This window comes from Nelumbo nucifera, chromosome 6 (genome assembly GCF_055504915.1).
Source record: "Nelumbo nucifera cultivar China Antique chromosome 6, China Antique-T2T, whole genome shotgun sequence".
NCBI lineage: Eukaryota > Viridiplantae > Streptophyta > Magnoliopsida > Proteales > Nelumbonaceae > Nelumbo > Nelumbo nucifera.
This window is the reverse complement of record NC_142654.1, coordinates 14,381,317-14,406,124: the sequence shown is the minus strand read 5'-3', so window position 1 is coordinate 14,406,124 and position 24,808 is coordinate 14,381,317. Positions and strand designations below refer to the sequence as shown.

At 40.3% G+C, this 24,808-nt stretch overlaps 1 protein-coding gene across 7 annotated transcripts in view; it reads right to left on the bottom strand.

Annotated features, from left to right (window-relative positions):
- Nucleotides 1–24,808, bottom strand: part of LOC104589406 (uncharacterized) — a 107,755-nt gene that overhangs the window by 71,413 nt on the left and 11,534 nt on the right. For all 7 annotated transcript variants that reach the window (XR_016077628.1, XR_016077627.1, XM_010247736.3 and 4 more), the window contains 2 exons: nt 17,594–18,077; nt 5,331–5,422 (listed from right to left, as the gene is read on the bottom strand). Coding sequence is in view for 5 of the 7 variants with exons in the window: in XM_010247736.3 (XP_010246038.1) it covers nt 5,331–5,422; nt 17,594–18,077 (576 nt within the window). In the remaining 2 variants the exon portion in view is untranslated. The remainder of the gene's footprint in view (nt 1–5,330; nt 5,423–17,593; nt 18,078–24,808) is intronic.

The following is a 24,808-nucleotide window of genomic DNA, read 5'->3' as shown; positions in this document are numbered from 1 at the left end:
CAACCCAAGATACTTAGGTTGCCAGTACTACCCGGGACCACCTTAATAATTTTGACCCCAAGGAAGATATAATGAATTCCTTCAAAGACCACTTGGAGTCATATGGTAGGGCTTTGTGACAGATGGATAGCTCAGTCACTGGTACTCCTACTTCATTTGCATCTACATCAGGTAATACGGCTTCTGCATTCCATGTCACTCCCACTAGTTCCCCTTGGATCATTGACTCAGGGGCCTCTAACCACATGACTAGTAAACCGAACTTGTTTCAGACTTATAGCCTTTTGTCAGGAAGGGATAAAGTGAGGCTTGCAGTTTGCTCATTCACCTCCATTGCAGGCCAATGATCAATATCTCTTCCCCATGGCCTTAACCTGAATTATGTATTGCATGTCCCTCAACTTCCTATAAATTTGCTTTCAATTAGTAGTATCACAAGCTCTTTAAACTGTAGTGTAACCTTTTTTCTGGTTCATGTGTTTTTCTGGATCTAACTTCTGGGAGGATGATTGGTAGAGGGAGCCTAGTGGATGGTCTCTACATTCTCGACAACAAAGCTGATCTCTCAATGTCATCCTCAGAGTTACATAGTCAGTCAAATAACAGTCAATTTTTTTTGTGGCATAGTCGGTTAGGTCATGTTTCTTTTGAAATAGTAAAGTCATTGTTTCCAGTTTTATTTAAGTCATGTTCAATGTCAGAGTTCCAGTGTCAAACGTGTCAATTGAGCAAACAATGTAGAACAACTTTTCACTCAAATAATAAAAGATCAAGTGTTCATTTTCATGTTGTGTATTCTGATGTATGGGGGCCTACTACTGTAATCTCTGAGGGCGAATGGATATAAGTACTTTATCACATTGATCGATGACTACTCTCGCTATACACGGGTATTCCCTATGAGTAGTAGAGACAAAGTTCCAAAGATTGTGAAAGACTTCCAGATGATGGTATTTACGCAATTCCATGTTGACATACAGATCTTACAATCCGACAATGCAAAAGAATACTTCCATGGTGAGCTCAATGAATTCTTTGCCTCCCACGGATCTATTCATAGGAGTTCATGCGCCAGAACACCACAAAAAAATGGTGTTGCAGAAAGAAAAAACAGACACCTCCTTGAGGTAGCTTGCGGGATGATGTTACACATGAATGTTCCAAAAAGGTTTTGGATGGATGCTATATTTGCAGCTGCTTATGCCATCAATCGCATGCCCTCTAAAATGCTGAACTACATGGCCCCTCATCAGTTGTTGTTCCCTCAATCCCCTTTATTTTCCATTCCCATGAGAGTTTTTGGTTGTCGTGCCTTTATCCATGATTTGTCTCTATCTCGAGGTAAGTTAGACCCTCAGTCCATTCCTTGTATCTTTCTGGGGTATCCCTCCTCTCAAAAAGGGAATCGATGCTTTGATCCCATTAGTCATAAGTTTTTTGTGTCTATGGATGTGTCCTTTGAGTCTGAGCCATTCTTCCCTGCTTCTCCTCAAGGGGAGAGTAGTAGTGTGGAAGAGGAGAAGCAGGTTTAGGTATGCTAAGTCTCTCTTCCTTCTATTCTGGATCTTGCTCCCTTTCGTGTCTTCCAACGTACACGTCGTAGAGATTAGCAATGTGATAGGGATGTGGAGCAGCCAAAACCGACACCGTTAGACTCCCAGGAGGTAAGTCCAATCCCTGTTGCACCTACTGATACCCCTACTCCTACTGTGGATGACCTTGACATTCCTATTGCTCAAAGAAAGGAAGTCAGGTCATGCACTACCAAACACCCCATTACCCAAATTGTCTCCTATGATCATATTTCCCCCTCATACCGAGCCTTTCTATCCGCAATTGATTGCATCCCTGTTCCCAGAAATGTTGCAGAAGCCTTACAATGCCCCGAATGGACAAATGCCATGAAGGAGGAGATTAATGCTCTTCATAAAAATCAAACTTGGGAATTGGTGGATCTTCCAAAGGGGAAAGACCCCGTGGGGTGTAAGTGGGTGTTTACAGTTAAACACAAGGCAGACGGAACAGTTGAAAGGTACAAAGCAAGATTAGTAGCCAAAGGGCACACTCAAGTGTACGGGGTTGACTATGATGAGACTTTTGCTCCAGTAGCTAAGATGAACTCAATTAGGGTTCTCCTGTCATTAGTTGCTAAATTTGACTAGGAATTGCATCAACTGGACATAAAGAATGCTTTTTTGAAGGGTGACTTAGAGGAAGAAGTATACATGGTTCAACCCCCTGGATTCTGTGCCAAGGGAAGTGGAAATTAGGTGTGCAAGCTGAGAAAGTCTCTCTATGTTTTGAAACAATCTCCCAGAGATTGGTTCAGTAAGTTTCACATGGCAGTTCAGCAGGTGGGCTTCAAACAATGTCAGTCTAATCATACACTCTTTGTGAAGAGATGTCAAGAACAGGTTGTTGTATTGATAGTGTATGTGGATGATATCATCATTACGGGAAATTGGAGTTCAGGAATACAAAAGTTGAAACAATTCCTTGCATCTAAATTTGAAGTGAAAGATTTAGGTCCCCTGAAGTATTTCCTTGGAATTGAAGTCGCCCGCTCATAAAATGGTATCTTCATTTCTCAAAAGAAATACACCATTGATCTATTACAGGACACAGGCAAATTAAGTGCAAGGCCAGCAGATACTCCCATGGATGTTAACCACAAGTTGGGTGACTGTGATGGTGAACCTATGAAAGATGTGAAACAGTTCCAAAGGTTAGTGGGAAAGCTGATTTATTTGTCCATGACCCGTCCAGAAATTGCCTATTCAGTTGGGGTTCTAAGCCAATTCATGCACTCTCCTAAGAAACCACACATGGAGGCAGCAGAGAGAGTTCTTAGATACTTGAAAAAGTATCCTGGAACAGGTCTACTATTCAGTAAACATAATCACCTAAAGGTGGAAGTCTTTACAGATGCTGATTGGGCAGGTGTTGTAGATGACAGAAAGTCCACGAGTGGGTATTTCACATTTGTGGGAGGAAACCTAGTGACCTGGAAAAGCAAGAAACAAAGTGTGGTAGCAAGGTCAAGTGCTGAAGCTGAATATAGAGCTATGGGCACATGGGGTGGCTGAAGTCCTTTGGCTAAAAAATCTTCTAGGGGAGCTTGGAGTTGTTGTTCATAATCCTATGTCTCTTTACTATGACAACAAGGCAGCCATAAACATCGCCAACAACCCAGTCCTACATGAGAGGACGAAGCACATTGAAGTGGACAAACACTTCATAAGGGAAAAATTGGAAAAAAGGGAAATTTGCATACCTTATGTCAACTCCAAGGAACAACTCGCTGATGTCCTCACAAAAGGGCTTCCATACTCGCGGCACAATGAGTTATGTGACAAGCTGGGCATGATAGACATATTCAGCCCAACTTGAGGGGGAGTGTTGTGGGGATTATTTAATTGTTATTTTATAGTTGCTGTTAGTGGGTTGTCAGTTAGTTATTTTCTTTCTTTCTTATTAGTTTGTTTCTAGGGAGTGCCGCCAGGGACATACTTGTAATCTTCATTCTTTTTATATTAAGTTAATATAAATAATGAACTAGCGGCAGCCAGAAGTGGTTTTCTTTTTCTCTCAATCATATCTTCCTCTTCTTCTCTTTCTCTCTCTCGTCTCTCTCTCTCCATGAATGATTATAATATAAAAAAGAAGAATGAACACTAAAGGAACCTCATGGTTCAGATCTAATCATAATAACCTAATATGATGATTATCAACATCATTATCATCAGAGTAATCTTCATCTTTCTCTAATAGCATCTTGTTGAACAACTCAGCAATAATTAATCAAAGAATAAATAAAAATGTGGTGTCAAAATAAGATAATATCATAGAGAATAATAAGAAAAAGAAGAAAGAGAAAAGGAGTGAAGAGAAAACCAGATCGTGGATCTTGTAAGACATAACAACCCCCCTCCCCCATATATAGTTGCTGGAAATATGTGAAAATTAAGTACCCCAAGTAAGATAGCAGTAAAAAATGACCTACAAAAAACTAAAATAGGCCCATGGCCTAATAACAATAAGTCCATAAAACTAAATAAGAACATAAGAAAAAAATAGCAATTAAAAATAGCCAATAGTTCCACTTCTATTACTACTTTCATCGGTGTTGAAAAGTGTTTTAAAAGGCATGCCTAGGCTCACAGGCAACACAAATTTTGTGGGGTGTCTCACTTGATGCACCTTGGCTCATGGAGGGAATCAACTAGTCAAAGAAGAAAACTGAGTAAGAAGTTCTCCGAAAAGGAGCAACAAACTATGGTGGTCCAAGATATCGAATCTTTCGCAATGAATATATGGTTGCAACCAGAGGGGGAGCAGAGTATGGCCACTGTGGTGTTAGAGCTCAAGGAGATTCATGATGCTAGCAACAAGGCCTACTGATGGAGCTGTTTTTTTATCAATAAATAGAAATCTTATTAAATTCAAACAGGTATTATAGAAAGGTGGAAAATCTCCACCAAGAAACAAATTTAAAGTTTTGCCCAAAATATTTGTTGTCGAACAGTCCCTTGTTTAGCCAAAGATTCTGCCATCCCACTCGCTGTTCTTCTTACCCATCTAAATACAACGTTCATCCCCTTTGCTAAACTTTCTATTTCCCAAATTGTGTGCCTATGAATCCATGGGATTAGGGCACAACACCTTGTCCACGAAAGGACCACTTGTGAATCCCCTTCCACCTCCAAGTTATGGAAACCAAATTGCTTGGCAAATTTTAAACCCTGGAGTAGAGTAAACAATTATGCTGTCAATGCATCACTACTTGCCAACCCTGCCGCTGTCAAGTTGCCTATATAATTCCCATCAAAATTGAGCTTTATAAAGTTGGTTGATGGTTGTCTCCACTCCATAGTTACTCTTTCCTCATTTAGTGAGAAATTTTGGAAATCCCCCATGGGCTTCACCCAATGTGCTTACTGACAGAGCTGTTAATAGCTCATTGATGATGTAATAGCTCATCTCTCAAGAAGGCATACCCATTGATGATGTAATAGCTCATCTATCTCACTAGAAACTCAAGGAAAATGTCTTGCAAAAGACTAGCTTAAAAAAATGTTATACCCCTAAACAACTCCATATGAAAGCTTTACAAAGTAGAAATGCTCATGCCAATAAATTTTTTTCAACCACAAAAAAGAGGAGACAACTACAGCTAAAACATTTATAGCCACAGGTCATCGAGATTTTATATAGAGAAGCAACTTAAATTTGTTAACTTCTAGTGATTAAGAATGTGAACTCCCAAAGTAAAATAAATAAACTTGCATAAGAATTGGTGTACGAAAGGCCAAGTTACAAAGGATACTTACCTCCGCTGAACAAAAACATTAACATCCCTGTCTCTTCCATCTCCTCGGGATGAAATCTCATTTGCTGCTTGTAATAAGGAATATACAGAAGCCTGAAAAAATAGTTCATGAAACTCCAGATAGGCTAAAGGATCTTTTTCTTTAGAAGACGAATAATCTTGATATAACATGTTCCAAGAGATGGTCTAGGTATAACCAAACAAAACTCATTATCTGCATAAGGAGTTCATAATTTGCAAAATGTTTTCTGATCCAATACGGGTAAAGATTATTTCCAGATGAAATATTTAGTTGTTCAACATTCAGAAAGCAATATTACAAATAACTGTATTTCAGATTTCAGAATATAAGAACCATATACAAAAGAAGAAAAGAAAACCACTCCAAAAGGGGAAATCCTAAAACAACTAAAGAAAGAAAAAGGCCAACACATTAGCTTCAAGAGGAGAATCCAAAAACAACTCCATCAAAGAAAAAGGTTACAAAAAGGAGCATTATGGAAGTATATACTTAGCATATAAAGCAAATTAGAGATGTGTTGATAAATATATAGGGTACACAACCAGGGGTATTCTGGACTTTTTCTTCTAAAGTTTGTGTAGAGAAGATGGGCTGAATGGCCCATAGACTGTTTGTCTTATTTTTGTTTCTTTATGTTCTTTGCTGTAATGGGCCTCAACTTGGGCCTTTTCTCTTATGTTATGTCTTTTAATTATCTGCCCAACTAAGGGCCTCTCTGTAAATTACTAAAATTAAGTTAATGAAATAGGATTAGGGGTGTAAGAGGAGATTATGTTTGAAAATCTCTCTCTGAACCTGATTTCTGCTATTCTCAATCAACTTTCTGCAACATTTTGGACAGTCCTTTCATTTCAAAAGGCTATTTTCCTTCTTGGTATCAGATCGGGCTCTTCTTCTCTTTTTCTCCTCTTCTTTCCCATATACAGGGTGTATGGAGAACTGAATAGTTAGAGAAACTTTTTTCAGCCCATTTGTTCGTGGTTTCTGGAGAGGAGACTGTCTTGGACGTCCTCTTGACAGTTTCAAGTGTGTTGCCCGTAACCCTAATTAACTGGAGAAATCTGACTGCAAGCCCCATAGGGAGTTTGACCTGGGCACTCAGTGACTGAAAGTCTTCTTGTTCTTCATCTTGAAGATTAATTTAAGTTGCTTGGTGATCTGTGAAGTCTACCAGGTGCGGCTGAGTTTTTTCTGTTTCTCCCAGGTTAGAGGTTTTTTTTGAAGTGTTTTAAGAAGATGGACCCTTCAGAAGTTGAAAACAAGCATGTTGCTGAATCCAGACAGGTTACGGGAGTCTCTGTTGACTCTCTACTGGCTATGACCACAGTCAAGCTAGATGGAACTAACTATCTGACATGGTCACAATCAGTAAAAATTCATATCTGTAGTAGAAGCAAATGGGGTTATATCTCCAGGAGCAAGAAGGCTCCCTCGGAAGATGATCCATCCTATGAAAAAATGGATGCAAGAAAACTATATTGTAATCGGATGGTTAGTGAACTCAATGCAACCTCAAATTAGTCAACACTATTTGTGGATGAATTCAGCAAAGGAAATATGGGACAGTGTTGCTGAAACCTATTCCCAGAAATTAAATGTAGCCAGAGCATACAAGCTGAGCAGTGATCTGAAAAATTTAAGATAGGGGGAGAAACCTTTGGCTGTTTATTTCTCAATACTGTAATCTCTATGGAAAGAAATTGACTTGATGGAAACTGTAGCCTGGGAAAGCACTAATGATGCTGAGACCTATAGGAAACTTGTTGAGAGAAACAGGGTGTTTGAGTTTTTGACAGGGCTGAATCCTGAATATGACATCACAAAGCAGAATATCTTATCCAAGGATAGTGTTTCATTGTCTCAAGCCTATGCCTTGGTAAGCAATGAAGAAAGAAGGAGACTAGTCCAGGTTCAAGGGGCTGGCCTAAATGATCACTTTGCTAATATGGGGGTGAAACCTAAGGGAATTACAGGAAATCCAATTGGCTCAAGGAAGAAAGAAATTATTTGTGAGTACTGTATGAAACCAAAACACACAAAAGACAAGTGTTGGAAATTGCATCCTGAGCTTCTTCCTCTTCGGTTTCAAAAGAAGTCTGATAGTGACAGATAGTGACAGATGCCTAACTGAAGAGAAGACTGCTAGTGACCAGTTAGCAACTATGAAGGCAGAGTATGGGAAGTTTGGAAGGATGATCAGTCACCTAGAGGGTGTGGCCTCTTCTTCCAACCCTCCAGGAAATTCAACCTCTTCTACATTTGCTCATTCAGGTATACGGGCTTCTGCCAACCATGCAACTATCTCAAGTAATCGTAGGATCCCTTGGATTATTGATTCTAGTGCTTCTGATCATATGACTAGTCTTTCCACCTTGTTTATTTCTTATGATTTGCTTCCTAGCTGTGACAAAATCACCCTAGCCAATATCTCTCTTGCTCCTATCTCTGGCAAGGGAACCATCAAGGCTACAAACTCTTTGGTACTTCATTCTGCTCTTCATGTACCCAAACTAAATACAAATTTGTTATCTGTAAGTAGCCTAACTAAGTCTTTGAACTGTTGTGTAACCTTTTTTCCTTCCTACTGTGTTTTTCAGGATGTGGTGTCTCAGAAAGTGATTGGGAGTGGCCATAAGGCGAATGGAATATATCTGTTGGACACTCCTAGACAAGGCCATGGACAACCTAGGAAAGTAGCATTTGGATCTACATCTTCAAAGTCTGTCAGTCGTGTCATGTTATGTCATTTTCGTTTGGGTCATCTTTCTTTTACTTCATTGAGTCATTTATTCCCAGAACTATTTAAGGGAATTAGTTTGTCAAGTCTTCACTGTGAGTCTTGTGAGTTGAAAAAACATTGTAGAAGCAATTACCCTTTGAGTCATAAAAGATCTTATTTTACATTCCATATTGTGCACTCTGATGTGTGGGGGCCTTACCACTTACCCTCTATGGGTGGCTACAAATATTTTATCTTGCTCATTGATGATTTTTCACGATATACTTGGATATTTTTTATGAAGTCCCGTGATGAAGTTCCCAAACTTGTGAGGCAATTCCATGAATTTGTTCTACCCAATTTGATACCAAAATTAAAATTTTCAAATCCAACAATGCAAAAGAATATTTTGAGAAAAACCTAACATGTTATCTCACTGATTTGGGGGTTATTCACCAAAGCTCCTGTGTTGGGACTTACGACCACAGAACAGAATGTAGTTGTTGAGAGAAAAAACTGGCATATTGTTGAAGTTGCAAGAAGTATCAACCATATGCCATCTAGAAAAAACTTCCCTTCATCCGAGCAAGGACCTTTTTCCTATTCCACTCCGTGTCTTTGGCTGCACTTGTTATGTACATATTCCAAGTATCCGGAGACATAAATTTGAACCAAAAGCCCACAAGTGCATTTTCCTTGGTTATTCCCCCCACAAAAGGGTTATTGTTGTTTTGATCCAAAGACTGAAACTCGGTATGTCTCAATGGATGTCACCTTTGATGAGCTTTCTTCTTTTTATGATCCTTCTCAAGAGAGGCATTGTCCAAAGGGGGAGAATTTATCACAGTTGTTTGCTCTCCCCCTTCCTGTCCCAGTTGAGTCTTCTTTTGAGCATCTTCCTCCTTCAAATGAGTCAAGGGAGGATCAATCATCTCATTCTCATTCCAATGTTCTGATTCCTCCTCCATTACCTCCTCGTCCTCTTTTTTATCCCAAGCTGTACCAACGGCAACAAACTAGAAGTGAGCAGATTGTTTCCTCTACACCACATGAGCCTCCTACACTTCCAGTCACAAAAGAGACAACAGGTACTGATACAGCCCCTTTGGAGCCATCCTTCCCAGACCTTGATACCCCTATTGCTATCAGAAAAGGTAAAAGGAAGTGTACTGCACACTGCATTTCCAAACACATTTCTTATAGTTTGTTTTCTCCTTCATATTTTGGCTATCTTTCTTCTATTACTTCTAACCCAATACCTAGGTCTGTGTTAGAAGCTCTTAATATTCCAGAATGGAGGGATGCTATAGGAATAGAAATTGATGCCCTGCATAAGAATGATACTTGGGAAATGGTTGATTTGCCTGAAGGGAAGGAACCAGTAGGTTGTAAGTGGGTTTTTGCCATCAAATATCATGCTAACGGCACCATTGAAAGGTACAAAGCCAGGCTGGTTGCAAAAGGTTATACATAGACATATGGGATTGACTATATGGAGACTTGCTCCTGTTGCAAAGATGACTTCTGTGAGAGTTTTGCTATCTCTGGCTGCACACTCAGATTGGCCACTTTACCAGCTGGATGTAAAGAATGCATTTCTGAATGGAGAGTTACATGAGGAGGTCTATATGTCTCTACCTCCAGGGATGAATGAAACAGATATGGAAGGGAAAGTCTACAAGCTGAAGAAATCTCTTTATGCACTTAAACAGTCCCCTAGGGCGTGGTTTGAAAGGTTTAGGGCTGCCCTTGTTAACTTTGGCTATGTACAGACTCAATCTGATCATACCCTCTTTGTGAAGAGGAGAGGATCTTTCGTTGTTTGGGAGTAGTTGGAGTCTACCAGCAGAAGTTCACATGCTCTTCAACCATTCTACCTTTTATTGGCTTACAACAATAGGGAGAATTATGTGGAGATGTGCTCGTGCTGCCTTGATTTGGACTCTTTGGGAAGAAAGGAATATTAGAATTTTTCAAGAGAAGGAAAGGAGCAGTCAGGAATTGAAAGACTGTGTGTTAAATAGGGCAATACCTTGGCTGAAGACCTTGGAAATCTTTCATCAATTTTCCTTTAATGACCTTTGGAGAAATTGGTCAGCAGTAGCGAGGTGTTCATCTCTAAAGGACAAATCAATTACAAGCTGGTCTCCTCCATCCGAAGGCTCATTGAAGTTGAACTTTGATGGAAGTAGCATGGGCAATCCAGGATTATCCAAAATGGGGGGTGCTTTGAGAAACGAGAAGGGAGAGATTTTGTTGCTCTACTCAGGTCCCTTGGGAATTGGGGACTCCATCAGGGCAGAACTTTTAGCTGTTGTACAAGGGGTGCAATTTGCAAACCAGTTGGGGGTACAACACCTAAAAATCGAGGGGGATTCCAAAGTGATGATGGGTTGGTTGAAAAATCCTGAAGAGGCTATGTGGCATTACAAGAATGAAATGAAGAAATTTAGTTGGTTGACAAGGAATATGTTGGTCACTGTATAGTGGGTGGGGAGATCAACAAATACTTTGTCAGATGTATTAGCTAAGCAGGGGGTAAATAGGGAAGAATTGTTTTGGGCTCAGTTGTGATTCTTGCTTTTCTTTCCTAGTTTACTTGTAAGATTCAAGGAGAGGCTGCAGCTCGCGCCTCTCCCTGGGATGTTGTATGAACTCACTCTAAATCTGCTTCTGAATTAATAAATTTATTATCATTCATCAAAAAAAAAGAGGAGAGGATCTTTGGCAGTATATCTGATTCTGTATGTTGATGATATAATTGTGACCGGTAATGATGTATCAGGGATTAATGATCTTAAATCTTTCCTTCATACAGAGTTTGAGATCAAAGATCTGGGGAAATTGAGATATTTTCTTAGCATAGAAGTTGCTCGATCTAAGGATGGGATTCTTATCTCTCAATGAAAGTATGTACTTGACTTGCTCACTAAAACAGGGAAGATGGGTGCTAGACCAGTTACTACTCCTATTCATATGAGCCGTAAACTCTTTGCCTCAGATGGAGTATTGTTGAAAGATAAGGGAGTATTCCAAAGGCTACTTGGGAAACTGCTCTATCTGTGCATGACTCGGCCAGGCATTGCATATGTTGTCAGTTCCATTAGTCAGTTCATGCATGCTCCCAGGGACCCTCGCATGGCAGCAGCAGAACGAATTGTGTTATTTGAAGGGTTCTCCTAGAAAGGGAATTCTATTTGTTAAGCATGATCATATGAAACTTGAAGCCTACACAGATGCTTATTGGGCCAGAAATATCGATGACAGAAGATCTACCTCTAGGTACTGTAGCTTGGTGGCACATAATATTGCTTTTTGGAGAAGCAAGAAACAACAAGTTGTGGCTAGATCTTCAGCCGAAGCTAAATACAGAGCCATGGCTCATGAAGTTTCTGAGCTACTGTGGCTTCGATCCTTGATGGAGGAACTGGGTATTGAGCATGATAAGCCATTGATGTTATACTGTGATAATCAGGCTACCATCAACATTGCTCACAATCCAGTGCAACATGACAAAACCAAACATATTGAAGTTGACAGACATTTCATTCGAGAAAGAGTGGCTTCTAGAGAAGTTTGTCTACCTTTCATTACTTTTGAAGGACAGTTAGCTGATTTCCTTACCAAGGGCATCCCCAAGGCTAAACTTCAGCATTATACAGGCAAGCTTGGCATGATTGACATCTATGCTCAACTTGAGGGGGTGTAGAGAAGATGGACCGAATGGCCCATAGACTGTTTGTTTTATTTTTGTTTCTTTATGTTCTTTGCTGTAATGGGCCTCAACTCGGGCCTTTTCTCTTATGTTATGTCTTTTAATTATCTTCCCAACTAAGGGCCTCTCTGTAAATTACTAAAATTAAGTTAATGAAATAGGATTAGGGGTCTAAGAGGAAATTATGTTTGAAAATCTCTCTCTGAACACTTATTGCTGCCATCTTCTTCTTCCTCTTCTCTCTTCTTGAAACCTGATTTCTGCTATTCTCAATCAACTTTCTGCAACTTTTTAAACAGTCCTTTCATTTCAAAAGGCTGTTTTTCTTCTGTTTGCAATAATACCAACTAGGGGTACATACCTAGTTATTCTTGTTCCTCTCAATTAACTCTCTCTTTCTCTCATTGTCCTCTCTCATTTCTTTTAATTCTACAACTCTATCTAATTTCTAGTTATTACTGTTTTTGTTAATTGATATACACAAGTTGGTATCAAAGCAGGAAAATTGTGAAGTTATAAAAATCAGAGCAGCACATTGGATAAAGACACTTGATATATTCAAAGATTTTTCAGTGAATGACATCATAAGGACATGGATTGAAGTGGCATTCTCTTCTAAAGAAAAGGAAAAGATAGTTATGGAGTGGATACCCCCAGCAGCTAATAAAGTAAAACTAAATTTTGATGGTAGTTCCATGGGAAGCACTCGTATGGCAGGTATTGGAGGAGTATTTAGAGATTAAAGCATTGGTTATGTATTCAGGACCTTTGGGGCTGGGAGACTCACTAAAGATTGAACTGTTGGTGCTGCTGCAAGGTTTAAGACTCGCTAAACAATCAAGTTAGTGCCATGGGTCTATAGGCATGAGTTTAGAGAAATAAAGAGCACCACACAAGAGATGAACATTACATTCAATTCGGTAAGGACTGCCAATGGGATGGCTGAACTTTAGCAAAACAAAGGGTTTATAGGCAACAGTTGTTTTGGGAGCCATTGTAACTTTTGTAAATGTGTGGGGGTTGGAATTGATTACTATGTATCACTTAATAAAATTGAGAAGGAATTCTTAAATTTCTTGCTGATCAAAAAAAAAAGTTGGTATCGAAGCAAGGTTTTCTTTTCTTCTCAACTTGAAGCCATATAGGAAATTGAGAAGGCTGATCAACAATTGATAAACTGTCTAGCCTTTGGTGTTTTTTATAAGAAACAAAGCATTTGGTGGATTATGGAAAACTTCTAGTGAAGCCTCTTTATTATTTATATTATTCCAAACTTTACAAGAAAGAATGGGATACCTATAGTCATGTATAATATACATATGTATATTCATCAATAAGATGCATGTATTACAATATTCATCAATGGCAAGATACAATAGAATTTGGACTATAACTCCTTCAAATCTATTTTCTTCTGCTTCTTTTTCTGCTGCCCTTGAAAAAGATCCAAACATTACTTTTGTTACCCTGTCAGTACCATTTGAAGAGGTTCTGTGCCACAAAAGATTAGAGCTTTTTGTTGGGAGGTCTTTCACAATAAGATTAATACCTGTGAAAATCTGCAACAAAGGAGACCCTAATGGTGCATATCTCCCCATGTGTGTCTCTTGTGTAAAATAGATGGTGAAAATAATTTTGCACCTGCTAATCTCCTGCAATTTTGTATCTGTCATATTGGATTTTTTCTCCTCTTTTTGGATGTAGGTAGACTCCTCCAAACAATCTAAGAAACTTGTTCAGCTCTTCATTTTCCTCCTCTCTCTTAAAAAGGCGGGGTAAGATTTTGTGGAGATGCACAAGGACTGCAGTATTGTGGTGTGTTTGGAAAGAAAGAAATGCAAGAATTTTCAAAGATAATGCAAGGGTATAGGGATTAGGGGTATAGAAGAAATTATTGAAAATATATCAACCATGGTGGCACATTGGACTGAATCAATGGAGGAATTCAGACCATTTACAACTAATGGCATCCCAAGGAATTGGAGAATGGCGGCCAATGTTTTAAAAGGCGTAGGTGTATACCTGGAAGAACGCCTCAAGGTGAGGCACCCCCAAAATGACTTGAGGTGCATGTCAAAGGTGTTGATACCTCTGAGGTACACGCCTCAAGTACATGAGCCATACACCTCAAACACCTTTTGCACAAGGCATGCTAGAAGCATTGATGCTCAGGAGGGTTATGCCTCTTACGTTCTAAACTATGCCTCACACCTCTAGGTAGTGGAATGCCTCACATCACACCTCCGCGTTTTAAAACATTGATGGTGGCTGAATCCTCAGCTACTAAAACTATCTCATCAACAATATGGATTTCACCACCTGCTAGATTCATAAATATTAACTTTGATAGATGTAGCCTTGGGAATCCACACCAATCAGGTGTGGGGGCAGTGTTTAACAGTGCAGGAAATATGGTAGTCTTTTTCTCTGAGATGACAGGAAATGGTGAATCAACTAGGGTAGAACTATAGGCTGTATTAGGAGTAAGACGGGCTAAGGCCATGAACTACACCGGCTAATAAGAAAGCATTGACACATCCCGTAGTTCATGGCTTGCATCATTTGGACTTTCAAGACACTGTTGTTGAGAGGCCACGAATTCCATCAATCCTCAATTCTGGCTAATAAGATATTTATCTGGAGATGGTCACCTTGTATGGTGAAACTCAAATAGACTCATACCTCCACTGCTCACTTCTCAAAAGTTCAATTCTATCACTTCCTCACCCTAAAAACCATAACAACAAAATAATTGTATCTTTGCATATATCTTTCCAGACACTCACCTCATAGGACATTGAAACCACCTGAAACCAATTGTTCCATACTTAAATTCAATCACCTTGTGCACAATAAAGATTGCTCCTGCCAGACCACCACAATCACCAGCCTAGAATTGTTTTGTCATCAACCTTCAGTTTTGAATCCTGCATATCAACATTCAATTCACCAAATGAAACTCCAGTTTCCCATTCTCCTCCCTTCTCCCTAGCCATAAAATAAATCTATACATTTAAATAATATGCTCTCCAAATTCTCTACTCTTTCTTAGCTATCACCACTGGGATTCTAAACAGTAACATGTAGTAGATTCAACATCATCATCTAAGATTTCTCCCAACTATATGGGGTTCAGCTACGTGAATCCTGTTTCGCCATTCCATTCTATTCAGTATCATATCCATTTATAAATTTTGGGTGCTTAAATCATTTCTTACTACTTCCACCCAATTCCTTTTCAGTCTGCCCCCTAGCTTTTCCAGTCCTTTCAACTTGTAACAGATTACTTCTACTAATAGGTGCTAGATGGTCTTCTATGCACGTGACCAAACTATCTCAGTCTACTCTCTCTCATTTTATCACCTATTGGAGCTCCTCATAGGTTACTTAGTATGACTTCATTTCTGACCATGTCCTTTCTAGTTTTACCACTTGATGGAGGATGATTTGGCCCGACCTACGAAACGGTGACACGTGGACCTGACTCAGCGCGAGTAACAACTCAACATCGTGGCCTATTACGACCAAGTAATGAGCCCATAAAGCAGCTCGTAAAGAAGGAGCTCGCCCCAACGCGAGCTCCGGGTTCCCCGAGCTACCCCGAAGGGGATATTCCGAGGCAATTTTAGCTCGCGAGCTAGGGAAACCAGCTCGCCCGGGCCCCCAAGCAGATAAGCCGTCCCAGGGACCAATTCTACTAAGGGTAACCCTGAGGTATTCCCAAGCTCGCTACAAAGTGGTTCGCAAGTGCACAACATGAGCGTTCCTCAGGAAGCTTCTATCTGACAGGCCGTACCGATCAGACTACGCCACATCCCTTAACTGACGGCGCAATCTCTATCCTTTCAACAGTCTGCGCCCACGTCTCTCAGCTGGCGGAGGCGCACCTGCCCCTTGGAAATGTGTCACTCACCCGGGTAAGGAGTACGTTGCAACGGCCACCTGCACAGCCCTGGCAGGTAACGGCTGTGGCAGGGGTCCAGTGGCGGTTACGCCCGATCTGACAAGAACACCCCTATAAAAGCCCTCAAGGCAGAGGGGAAAAGAGATCTTCAGACTTTGGAACACATCAATATTCTCACACTCTAAACTGCATACACCTCTGCTCGCGAGCTAATCTCTCGAGCACAGTGATAAAGCGCGACCTACACTCTTAGCTCTAGCACTCTTCTTTTCTCTTTCCCCTGTGTTCTGACTTAAGCATCGGAGTATTCCCACCGGGTAAGTCCCCGGGAATCCTTCTTTTCCGTCTTCTCAGGTGTCGTCTGTTGCCAACAAGGAGCCAGTCAGCAGACAGCTAGGAGTGCCCAGATCGCGCCGCATCACCACTCATCCATCTAAGCATTCACATTTCTGCCACTCATTTTTTGGGCATGCTGTTTCTCAACTCCGCTAGTGTGAGCTTGTTTTACACCACTAGTCCCAGACCTAGGTAAAAGAGGAGGGTTGCATCAGGTTGTTAGCCAACATTAAAACTTTTGCCTAGCTCTCATGGTCATGGATCCTAACTTCTCTTTTCAAGCAACAAATAGTAGAACGACAAAATGAAAATCATACTACCCCTCTACCCTCCTACAGAAATGAAGGTTATCTTCATTCCACACAATTACCCCCAGTTGGGTCCCCACTCTAGATGACAAACTTGTCACTCTAAGGCCCCATCATTTTCCAGAAAGCTATTTACCTAGGTAAGTGAACTTACCTGTGTTCTTTTGATTCCTGGGTAAATTATACAATTAACTCTTTTATCCATAAAAAGTCGTTGTTAGAATAGGCAAAATTGTCCCAACACATTTATCAACTTTCCCCCCAGGTGAGAAAGTTAACCACCTGGGAGATGGATATCACTTACCTGGATAAGTGATACCCAAGGAAAGTGATTTTTCCATGTGTCCCACATGAATTTGGGAAACAAATGTGGGAAAAGCAGTCAATAGGAACCACAATCCCATTAGCCAACTTTTCCCCCATTCAGAATCAGGGAAACGAATAGGGCCTAATAGAAACCCAAAGATGGTAGAGTATTAGTGGTGCATCATATCCTGCTAGCATATTTGTCCAAAATAAAAAGAAAATAAGACTATACTAGACAAGGTGCAAATAACCAGAAAAATATATATCAAATAACAGGTATACAAGAACGTAGAATAAAAGGAATTGCAAACCCCATATAAAGAAAGAAGTGCTGCTTAAAAACACTAGCCACTGTATATACTAACCTCCTAATACAAAAATGACAAAAGAAAAGAAATATAGAAAATCTATAAAATGATTAACTCATATATTACACCCAAAACAAAGCACATAATAAGATAGACCAGAAGATCATAACATGGAGTCAGAAGTGCAAAGAAAAAAAAAAACAAGAAGAGCTCAGGTTCAAGGACTAGGCAATTTATACACATACCAACCAAAAAGAATCACTTACGGTGATAATAATGAAACACTTCAGACTAAGATGAACTTGTCATATGATCACACTTTTCATTTGAAAACCAAGGTTCAAAATTTTGATACGATACACCCTGTATAAGGGATGTTTCGCATTTTGAGCACTTTCAGGGGGTAGCATGCCTAAAACTGACCCCCAGAAGCAATTTTGAAAAAAAAAATAAAAAATAAAGTTATTAAATATTGAAATACCCGATATGCCTGTGTACCAATACCATGAACCTTGTTGAAAACCATATAATAAGATCATTTATTGAACTAACACATATGTCCTGAATCTTGGCAGTTAAGAAACACGTTAGTAGCATGTATTATTGCATTGTTACACTTACTTCCAATGATTATAGCATGACAAACCTGGTATGATAGTGCCTTAATCCATGCAGTTCTATCTACACCAAGCCATGCTGTTGAGAACCATGACATTTTGGATAACGAGCCGTGCTCCTTAATTGCCAACTCAAAAACTCTGGCTGCATCATGTAAGGACTGAACCAAACCATTTTTAGTATCTTCAGCTTGCAATGATTGGTTAAGTTTGATCTTCATTTCCTCCACATCAGTGCTAGCACGTGGGATACCATTGACTGTTACCCCATCATCAGTTGATGCCAATGGAGACATATGTCCCATCCTTCGAGTTTTACAAATAATGATACCGTATTTTCTAAACTGCACCAAACTCATAATATAACTGTGCTTATCATGCTCTGTTAAGGCATGTCTAATACGAGATCTCTTCCTCAGACTACCCCATCCACGTATTCGATGGTTCAGATCATCCACTTTACAGAACAAGTGAACCCTAATTGGTTTTTGTGTAAGGCATGGATTTGAATAGCTGCATGCACAAATTTCAAGAATGAGCTCCAAGCACTGAAGGGAAAACCTTCTAAATATAGACACATATAACACCTATCAGAGAATGTTATAAAACTGAAATATTCACTTCCAAAGTTGCTCAGTGCGACCTAATGAAAGAGAGGAAAACTTTCAAGACATTTAATCCTTAAATCACTCAACAAATGGGAAAACTGCCATGACATTTTGATCATTACATCAGTCAACAAGTGGGTTGACATACTCTCATATGCAGTGAGTTAAAGCATATATGATAGTTGCATTTCAACCCACATGGTTATATTTTTACATTAAGCAATGGAACCAATATTGAACAGAGATTGAATTTAGCTCTTGCATGTAAGTTATAGTAACTTGATCATAGCTATTTTTCTATTCTTTGGGGTATTTGCTTGCTTGTTAGTTATGGCAACTTTAATTTTTCTTTCTTCCCTCATGGATTTTTTTCTTCTTGTTCACTTTATGTATATTATAGATGTTTAGGTCTACTAGCAAATCCTTTCTAGGTTGACCATATGAAGTATTTTCTCCTATCTCCACAAGAGTCCCCTACACCTAATAATAGGTACCCTAGGAGGGCTTTCTCTATGGTATCGTAGCCTCTAGTTAGTTTTTTACATGGATCTTGCTTTCTAATCTTTAAGTTTTTTAGACCTGGGTGACCAGGGTTCAAATCTTGGAAACAGCCTCTCTGTATATGCCGCAGAGGTAAGGCTGTGTACATCTGTCCCTCTCCAGACCCAACATTGGTTGGAGCCTTGTGCACTGGGCTGCCCTTTTAGACTATCATCACTATTCTGACCTGTGTCAACAGTCAAATGATTGAAGAGGTATTCAAAGATTCAGCCTCAACCTTCTCTTTACAAATTTGCATTATTAAAGGAAAAAAAATCTTCCAATTCCAAAAGTCCAATATTAAATATTACAAAAATGTCCCTTTAAAATCATGTTTCAAGTATGTCAGCACCCAATTTTTGGCAGGGTTTCTCTGGCTTTCTTGTTGGATAGTGTTTGCCCTCAAAATCCAATAGTTGTTGAATAACTTCTTTTATTATTTTTTTATTAAATGTGAAAAGAATGTAAAGTATGTACAGAGACAGTTTGTAAGAATATTTCCCAGCACTCCCAACCCATAGGCCCATCCCTGTTTAAAGCCTCTCTTTTGATTTTCTTTACATTACATTACCCTCTTGTTCATTGTTTATAGTCTCCCAAAACAATTGCTTGGGGACCACACAATTTGCCATTCTTCATGACCAGACCACTGTAGTATTCAGCTCCCTTGCTGTATTCCTTGTTTCCATTACCATGTATGTGCCTTTGTTTCCATTGAACCGGACAGTTTTCAGTTAGCCACTTAATGGTTGTCCTTGAATCACTTTCTACTATAAAATTTTTGTACCTAAGTGACTTGCCCAACTTTAGTCCCTGAAGTACTGCGATTTATTCAGATTCTATTGAATTCTTTTGCCTGATTAGTCCTGAATAATAGTAGTCACCCCTCCATGGTTTCTGAAAACTCTTCCAATGCCTAAAATTCCAGGATCGCATAGACTACAGCCATCAAAGTTTAATTTCAAGAGATTCCTTGGTGGTGGACACCATTCTGCCCTCAAGAGATTTCTTACTGAAGATTATGTAGCCACCATCTCCCAACCCCTTATGATATATTAATCTGTAAAGTCTTTGATAATTGAGTAGAAAACTGCTGAATTAGAAAATCTGTAAAAGAAAGGATATTTCTTGAAGAAGAGAAGTGGTTTGAGAAAGAAAAGAGAGCAATCTGGCCGCCATCTTCACTGGTATTTATATTTTAAAAATAAATAAGGGTACAAAGACCAATGTGCCCTTATAGAGTGGCTAACACCTAAATCTGCATAAAACACTTAAAAGAACAACTGAAAAAGGACCCAACAAGGATGTTGTGGTCCCCACTTCCTATCTAAACAATAAATAAACAAAAACTACTACTAAAACTGCACAAATTTATCTAAAACCTCAACACTCCCCCTCAAGTTGGGAGTAAATGTCACACACTCACAACTTGCATAGATCATGTTCAAGCTTGTTCTTTGCAACCCCTTTGGTGAAGACATCAGCCAACTATAATTCACAGGAGACATAAGGCAAGCAAAGTTCTCCAATTGTCACCCTCTCTCTGATGAAGTGCCTATCAACCTCAATGTGTTTTGTCCTATCATGCTGAATTGGATTGTGGGCAATATTTATTGCAGCTTGGTTGTCACAATATAACATCATGGGTTCCTCAGTTTTTATCCCAATCTCACTCAGTAAGGATCTAACCTAAAGAATTCCTCATCATGGGTTCCTCATCTAAACAACCTACCCAATCTGCATCTGTATAGGACTCCAGTTTCAAATTTTCATGGTCTGAGAAAAGAATTCCTCTACCAGGATGCTTCTTCAGGTATGCAAGTATCCTCTCAATGGCTTCCCAATGTTGAACACAAGGAGCATGCATGTACTAACTCACAACACTAACAGCATAGGAAATACCTGAACGTGTCATACATAAATATTATAGCCGGCCTACCATCCTCTGATCCCCACATCCTTAACCAACTCACCATCCTCATCATTAATTTTATGATTTGGGTCAATAGGAGTATCAGCTGGTTTAGTTCCTAACTTCCCAGTTTCTTGCAGTAAGTCCAACACATACTTCCTCTAAGAGATGAAAATCCCATGCTTGGATCTTGCAACCTCAATCCCCAGAAAATATTTTAGCTCACCTAGATCCTTGATCTCAAACTCTTGTTGTAGTGACTTCTTAAGTGCATCAATCTCCTTTAGATCATTTCCTGTAACAACTATATCATCCACATACACAATCATAAATGACACTAGTGCATCTCTCCTTTTTACAAAGAAAGTGTGATCGGATTGAGTCTGTGTGTACCCAAAACGGATAAGTGCCCCTTTGAACTTGTCAAACCATGCCCTAGGTGATTGTTTTAAGCCATATAATGATTTTTTCAGTCTACAAACTTTTCCCTTACCAACATTTTCATAAAAACCAGTTGAAATGTCCATATATACCTCCTCTTGCAAATCACCATTAAGGAATGCATTTTTAACATCAAGCTGCAATAGGGGCCATGAATAAGTAGCTGCTAGAGACAAGAGAATTCGAATTGAACTCATCTTAGCAACTAGTGCAAAGGTCACCAGGTAATCAATACCATAGGTCTGTGTATACCCTTTTAAAACCAACCTTGCCTTGTACCTCTCTATACTGCCATCAACCCTGTACTTCACAAGGAACACCCATCTACCGACTGTCTCTTTGTCTATAGGAAGATCAATTATTTCCCATGTCCGGTTCTTAACCAAACCTTCCATTTCATTTTGCATAGCTATTTTCCACTCAGGTTGGAGCTTCACTGACATTCCTGGGTATAGACACAAAATCTAGGGAAGAAAGGAAAGCATGGTAGGAAGATAACAAGGCATTGTAGGAAAGATGTTGTGAAATGCAATGGGTTGTACACTTTCTTTTTCCTTTGCAGAGTGCAATGGGAAGATCAAGGTCAATGGGATCGACTACTACAACAGTGTTAGGTACAGAAACATCATCGTCAGGGAAACTAATAGGCTCATGCTCAAAGGGAATACCTGGAACTATATCGACCGAACCTGGAATCCCAGATGGATTGACAGAGAGTGGTGCAGGTTCTTCTATTTGAGCATGTATGGAGTCAACCCTCTTTTGGTGGTGCTGATAGAACTGTGGGGCTGGCTGTAGTGGATCAGGCAGAGGGACTGGCGGAGCCATTGATGGTGAAACTGATGGAGAAAGAGGAACAAATGAAACAAGAAGAGGAATAGATTGTGAGCACTCCTCCCCAAGACACTCCCCCTAAGGAGAACCACCCGAGAAAAAGAATGTAGACTCAAAAAAAGTAACATCCATAGTGACAAACATGCTCCCCAACACTGGATCATAACAACAATACCCCTTTTGGTTTTGAGCATACCCAAAGAAAACACATTTCGTGGCCTTAGGGTCCATTTTCTTACGGTGAGGATTAAGAATGTGAACAAAGGAAACACACTTAAAAAAACTCTGAAAGGTATATGAAATATCTCCCCATCTAGAAAAAAAAAAGGCTGAATGGCACCTTAAACCCCAAAGTGCGTAAACGGACATGGTTAATCAAATGCACAGTTGTGAGAACTGCATCCCCCCAAAAATGAATAGGAACTGAAGCACACACCATAAGACTTCTTGCCACCTCCACAATGTGTTTATTTTTCCTCTCTACTACCCCATTCTGTTGTGGTGTATATGCACGACTACTCTGATGAATCACACCATGCTCCAAAAAATATGTGGCCAAATCCTTCTCAAAATATTCTCTAGCATTGTCTGATATGAAGACCTTAGTCCTCACTCCAAATTGTGTGAGAACCATCTGGTAGAACTGTCGCACCAAAATAAGTACCTCATCACATGATCTCATCAAATATATCCAAAAATGCCATGTGTGATCATCCACAAACAAAGGAAAATAATGGTAACCACCCATGGAAGAAATATGATAAGGTCCCCATACATCGGTGTGAACAATATCAAAAGCAAAAGAACTTCTTTTATTACTTGGTTTAAAAGAATGTCTACAATGCTTTCCCAACTGACAACTTTCACACTCCAAACTAGATAACTAAACAGACTCAAACAACTTTGGAAACAAAAATCTTAATGAATTGAAAGAAAGATGACCCAAACGATTATGCCAGAGTATAATCTGACTTACTATCTCTGATCCACTACTATTGCTGCTACTAACATGATGGCTCTGATGTCTCGGAATCTCATCCAAAAGGTAGACTCCATTCACCTCACAGCCACTCCCAATCGTCCTCTTTGATTCCAGATCTTGCAAAACACAACTACCAAGAAGGGAAGTCATTGAACAGTTCAAATTTCTTGTCAAAGAACTCACAGAAAGAAGATTAGTATGGAGTCTAGGGACATGTAAGACAGAGAATAAAGTAATGTCATTGTGTCTCAAGTGACTCTTTCACTGCGCCATCAAGCACCTTCCACCGTGCCATCAGAGTGCCCTCAGCGTGCCTTCGGGGTGTTATCATGTGTGTCATGGGTGGGCTATGTATGTATTTTGTATGGGGGGATTGCCAGTGGCATTATTATAAACACCTAGGATGAATTTTCATCATTTTGATGTTTCCTTTTGTCACTCCCCCAAAAACATAACTTATTCTTTGAGGGGAGGTAGGTAGTTGAATGGTAGCAATACCATGTAAAGGTTAAGCACAAGGTCCCCTCGACGCAAACCTGTGTGCTCGTGCTTGCCAACATTTAATGCAATACAAAGTGCCTTTTGACTAATGTGTGTGCCTTCTTGTTGTCTTTTGTGTGTTGTTTCTTGCATTCGTAGGCTTACTTGACCCCATCAAGCGCCACATGGGGCCTCGTTGACTAGCCCCGTGACAATTGGTATCAGAGCAGGTTGCTCTTCAACGCATTGTGACCCTTGCACAGCGACACTAGTGGTGGCATAATGAAGCACAACAAGGAACTCACCGACAAGATACAGCATGGCCTTACCCATGCCTGGGAGGCCAATGAGGCACTAGGCGATGAAGCCGTCACAGAGAAGCCTCGAAGGGCCGCACATCCAAACCAAGCAAGCACGACAAGTCAGTTGACAAGCTTGCTGCCTTCGACACACGCATCCTTCGTTGCGAGGTGACAGTTGGGGAGATGCATGACCGAGTAGAAGAAATCCACCTAAACGTAGAAAGCATTAAGAGCTCCATGGTGGAACTAGAAGCCCACTTGAACAACATCTTGAATGAAGTCCAAGACGTCCTAAACGACACCCTCAAGGAAGTCCTTGGCACAACCTCCCAACAAGAAGGGAGCTCATCCCGATCCAACATCCAAGACCAGGTTGATGAGATGAGAGCTGAATGGTCGACTTGGAAGAGAGATGTGCCCACACCAACAACCGTTCAAGCATAATTGGAAGACATCAAGAGAGAGTGGGTGGCCATGAAAGTAGCCATGGCCGCCCCTATTAACCTCCAGGCACAACCGGATGACATGAGAGGAGACATGACACTCCTAAAGAGATTAGTGGCCAGCACTCCCAGCCCCTCCACGATCCTGGCCCCTACTCGCGTAAAGATCTGGGAGCCCACACCTTATGCCGGCTCCTGATATGTTCAAGAACTTGACAACTTCTTTTGGCAAATGGAACAATATTTACTTGTCGTTGGCGTTGATGATGACCTAACTCAGGTTCGTACTGTGATCATGTATTTGGCTGACATTGCTATGCTATGGTGGCGCAGGCGATGCCAAGCCATTGAACGGGGAACATGCACCATTGATACATGGGCTGATTTCAAGCAAGAACTGAAGCAGCAATTCTATCCAGAGAACGTGGAGTACCAGCTCGGAAAAAGTTGAAAGCACTCAAGCATGGGGACTCACTCCACAAATATGTCAAAGAGTTTTCAGCCCTTACCCTGGAGATCACGGACATGTCCGACAAGGACCTACTATTCAACTTCATGGACGGGTTGAAGCCATGGGCCGAACTGGAGCTCCAACGCCGCAACGTGCAGGACCTTGCTAGAGCAATGGCAGTGGTAGAGCAACTCACCGAGACAAGCTTGTCAGATGAAGAAACCCCAAAGCCAACCAGTCCACGTGCCTCG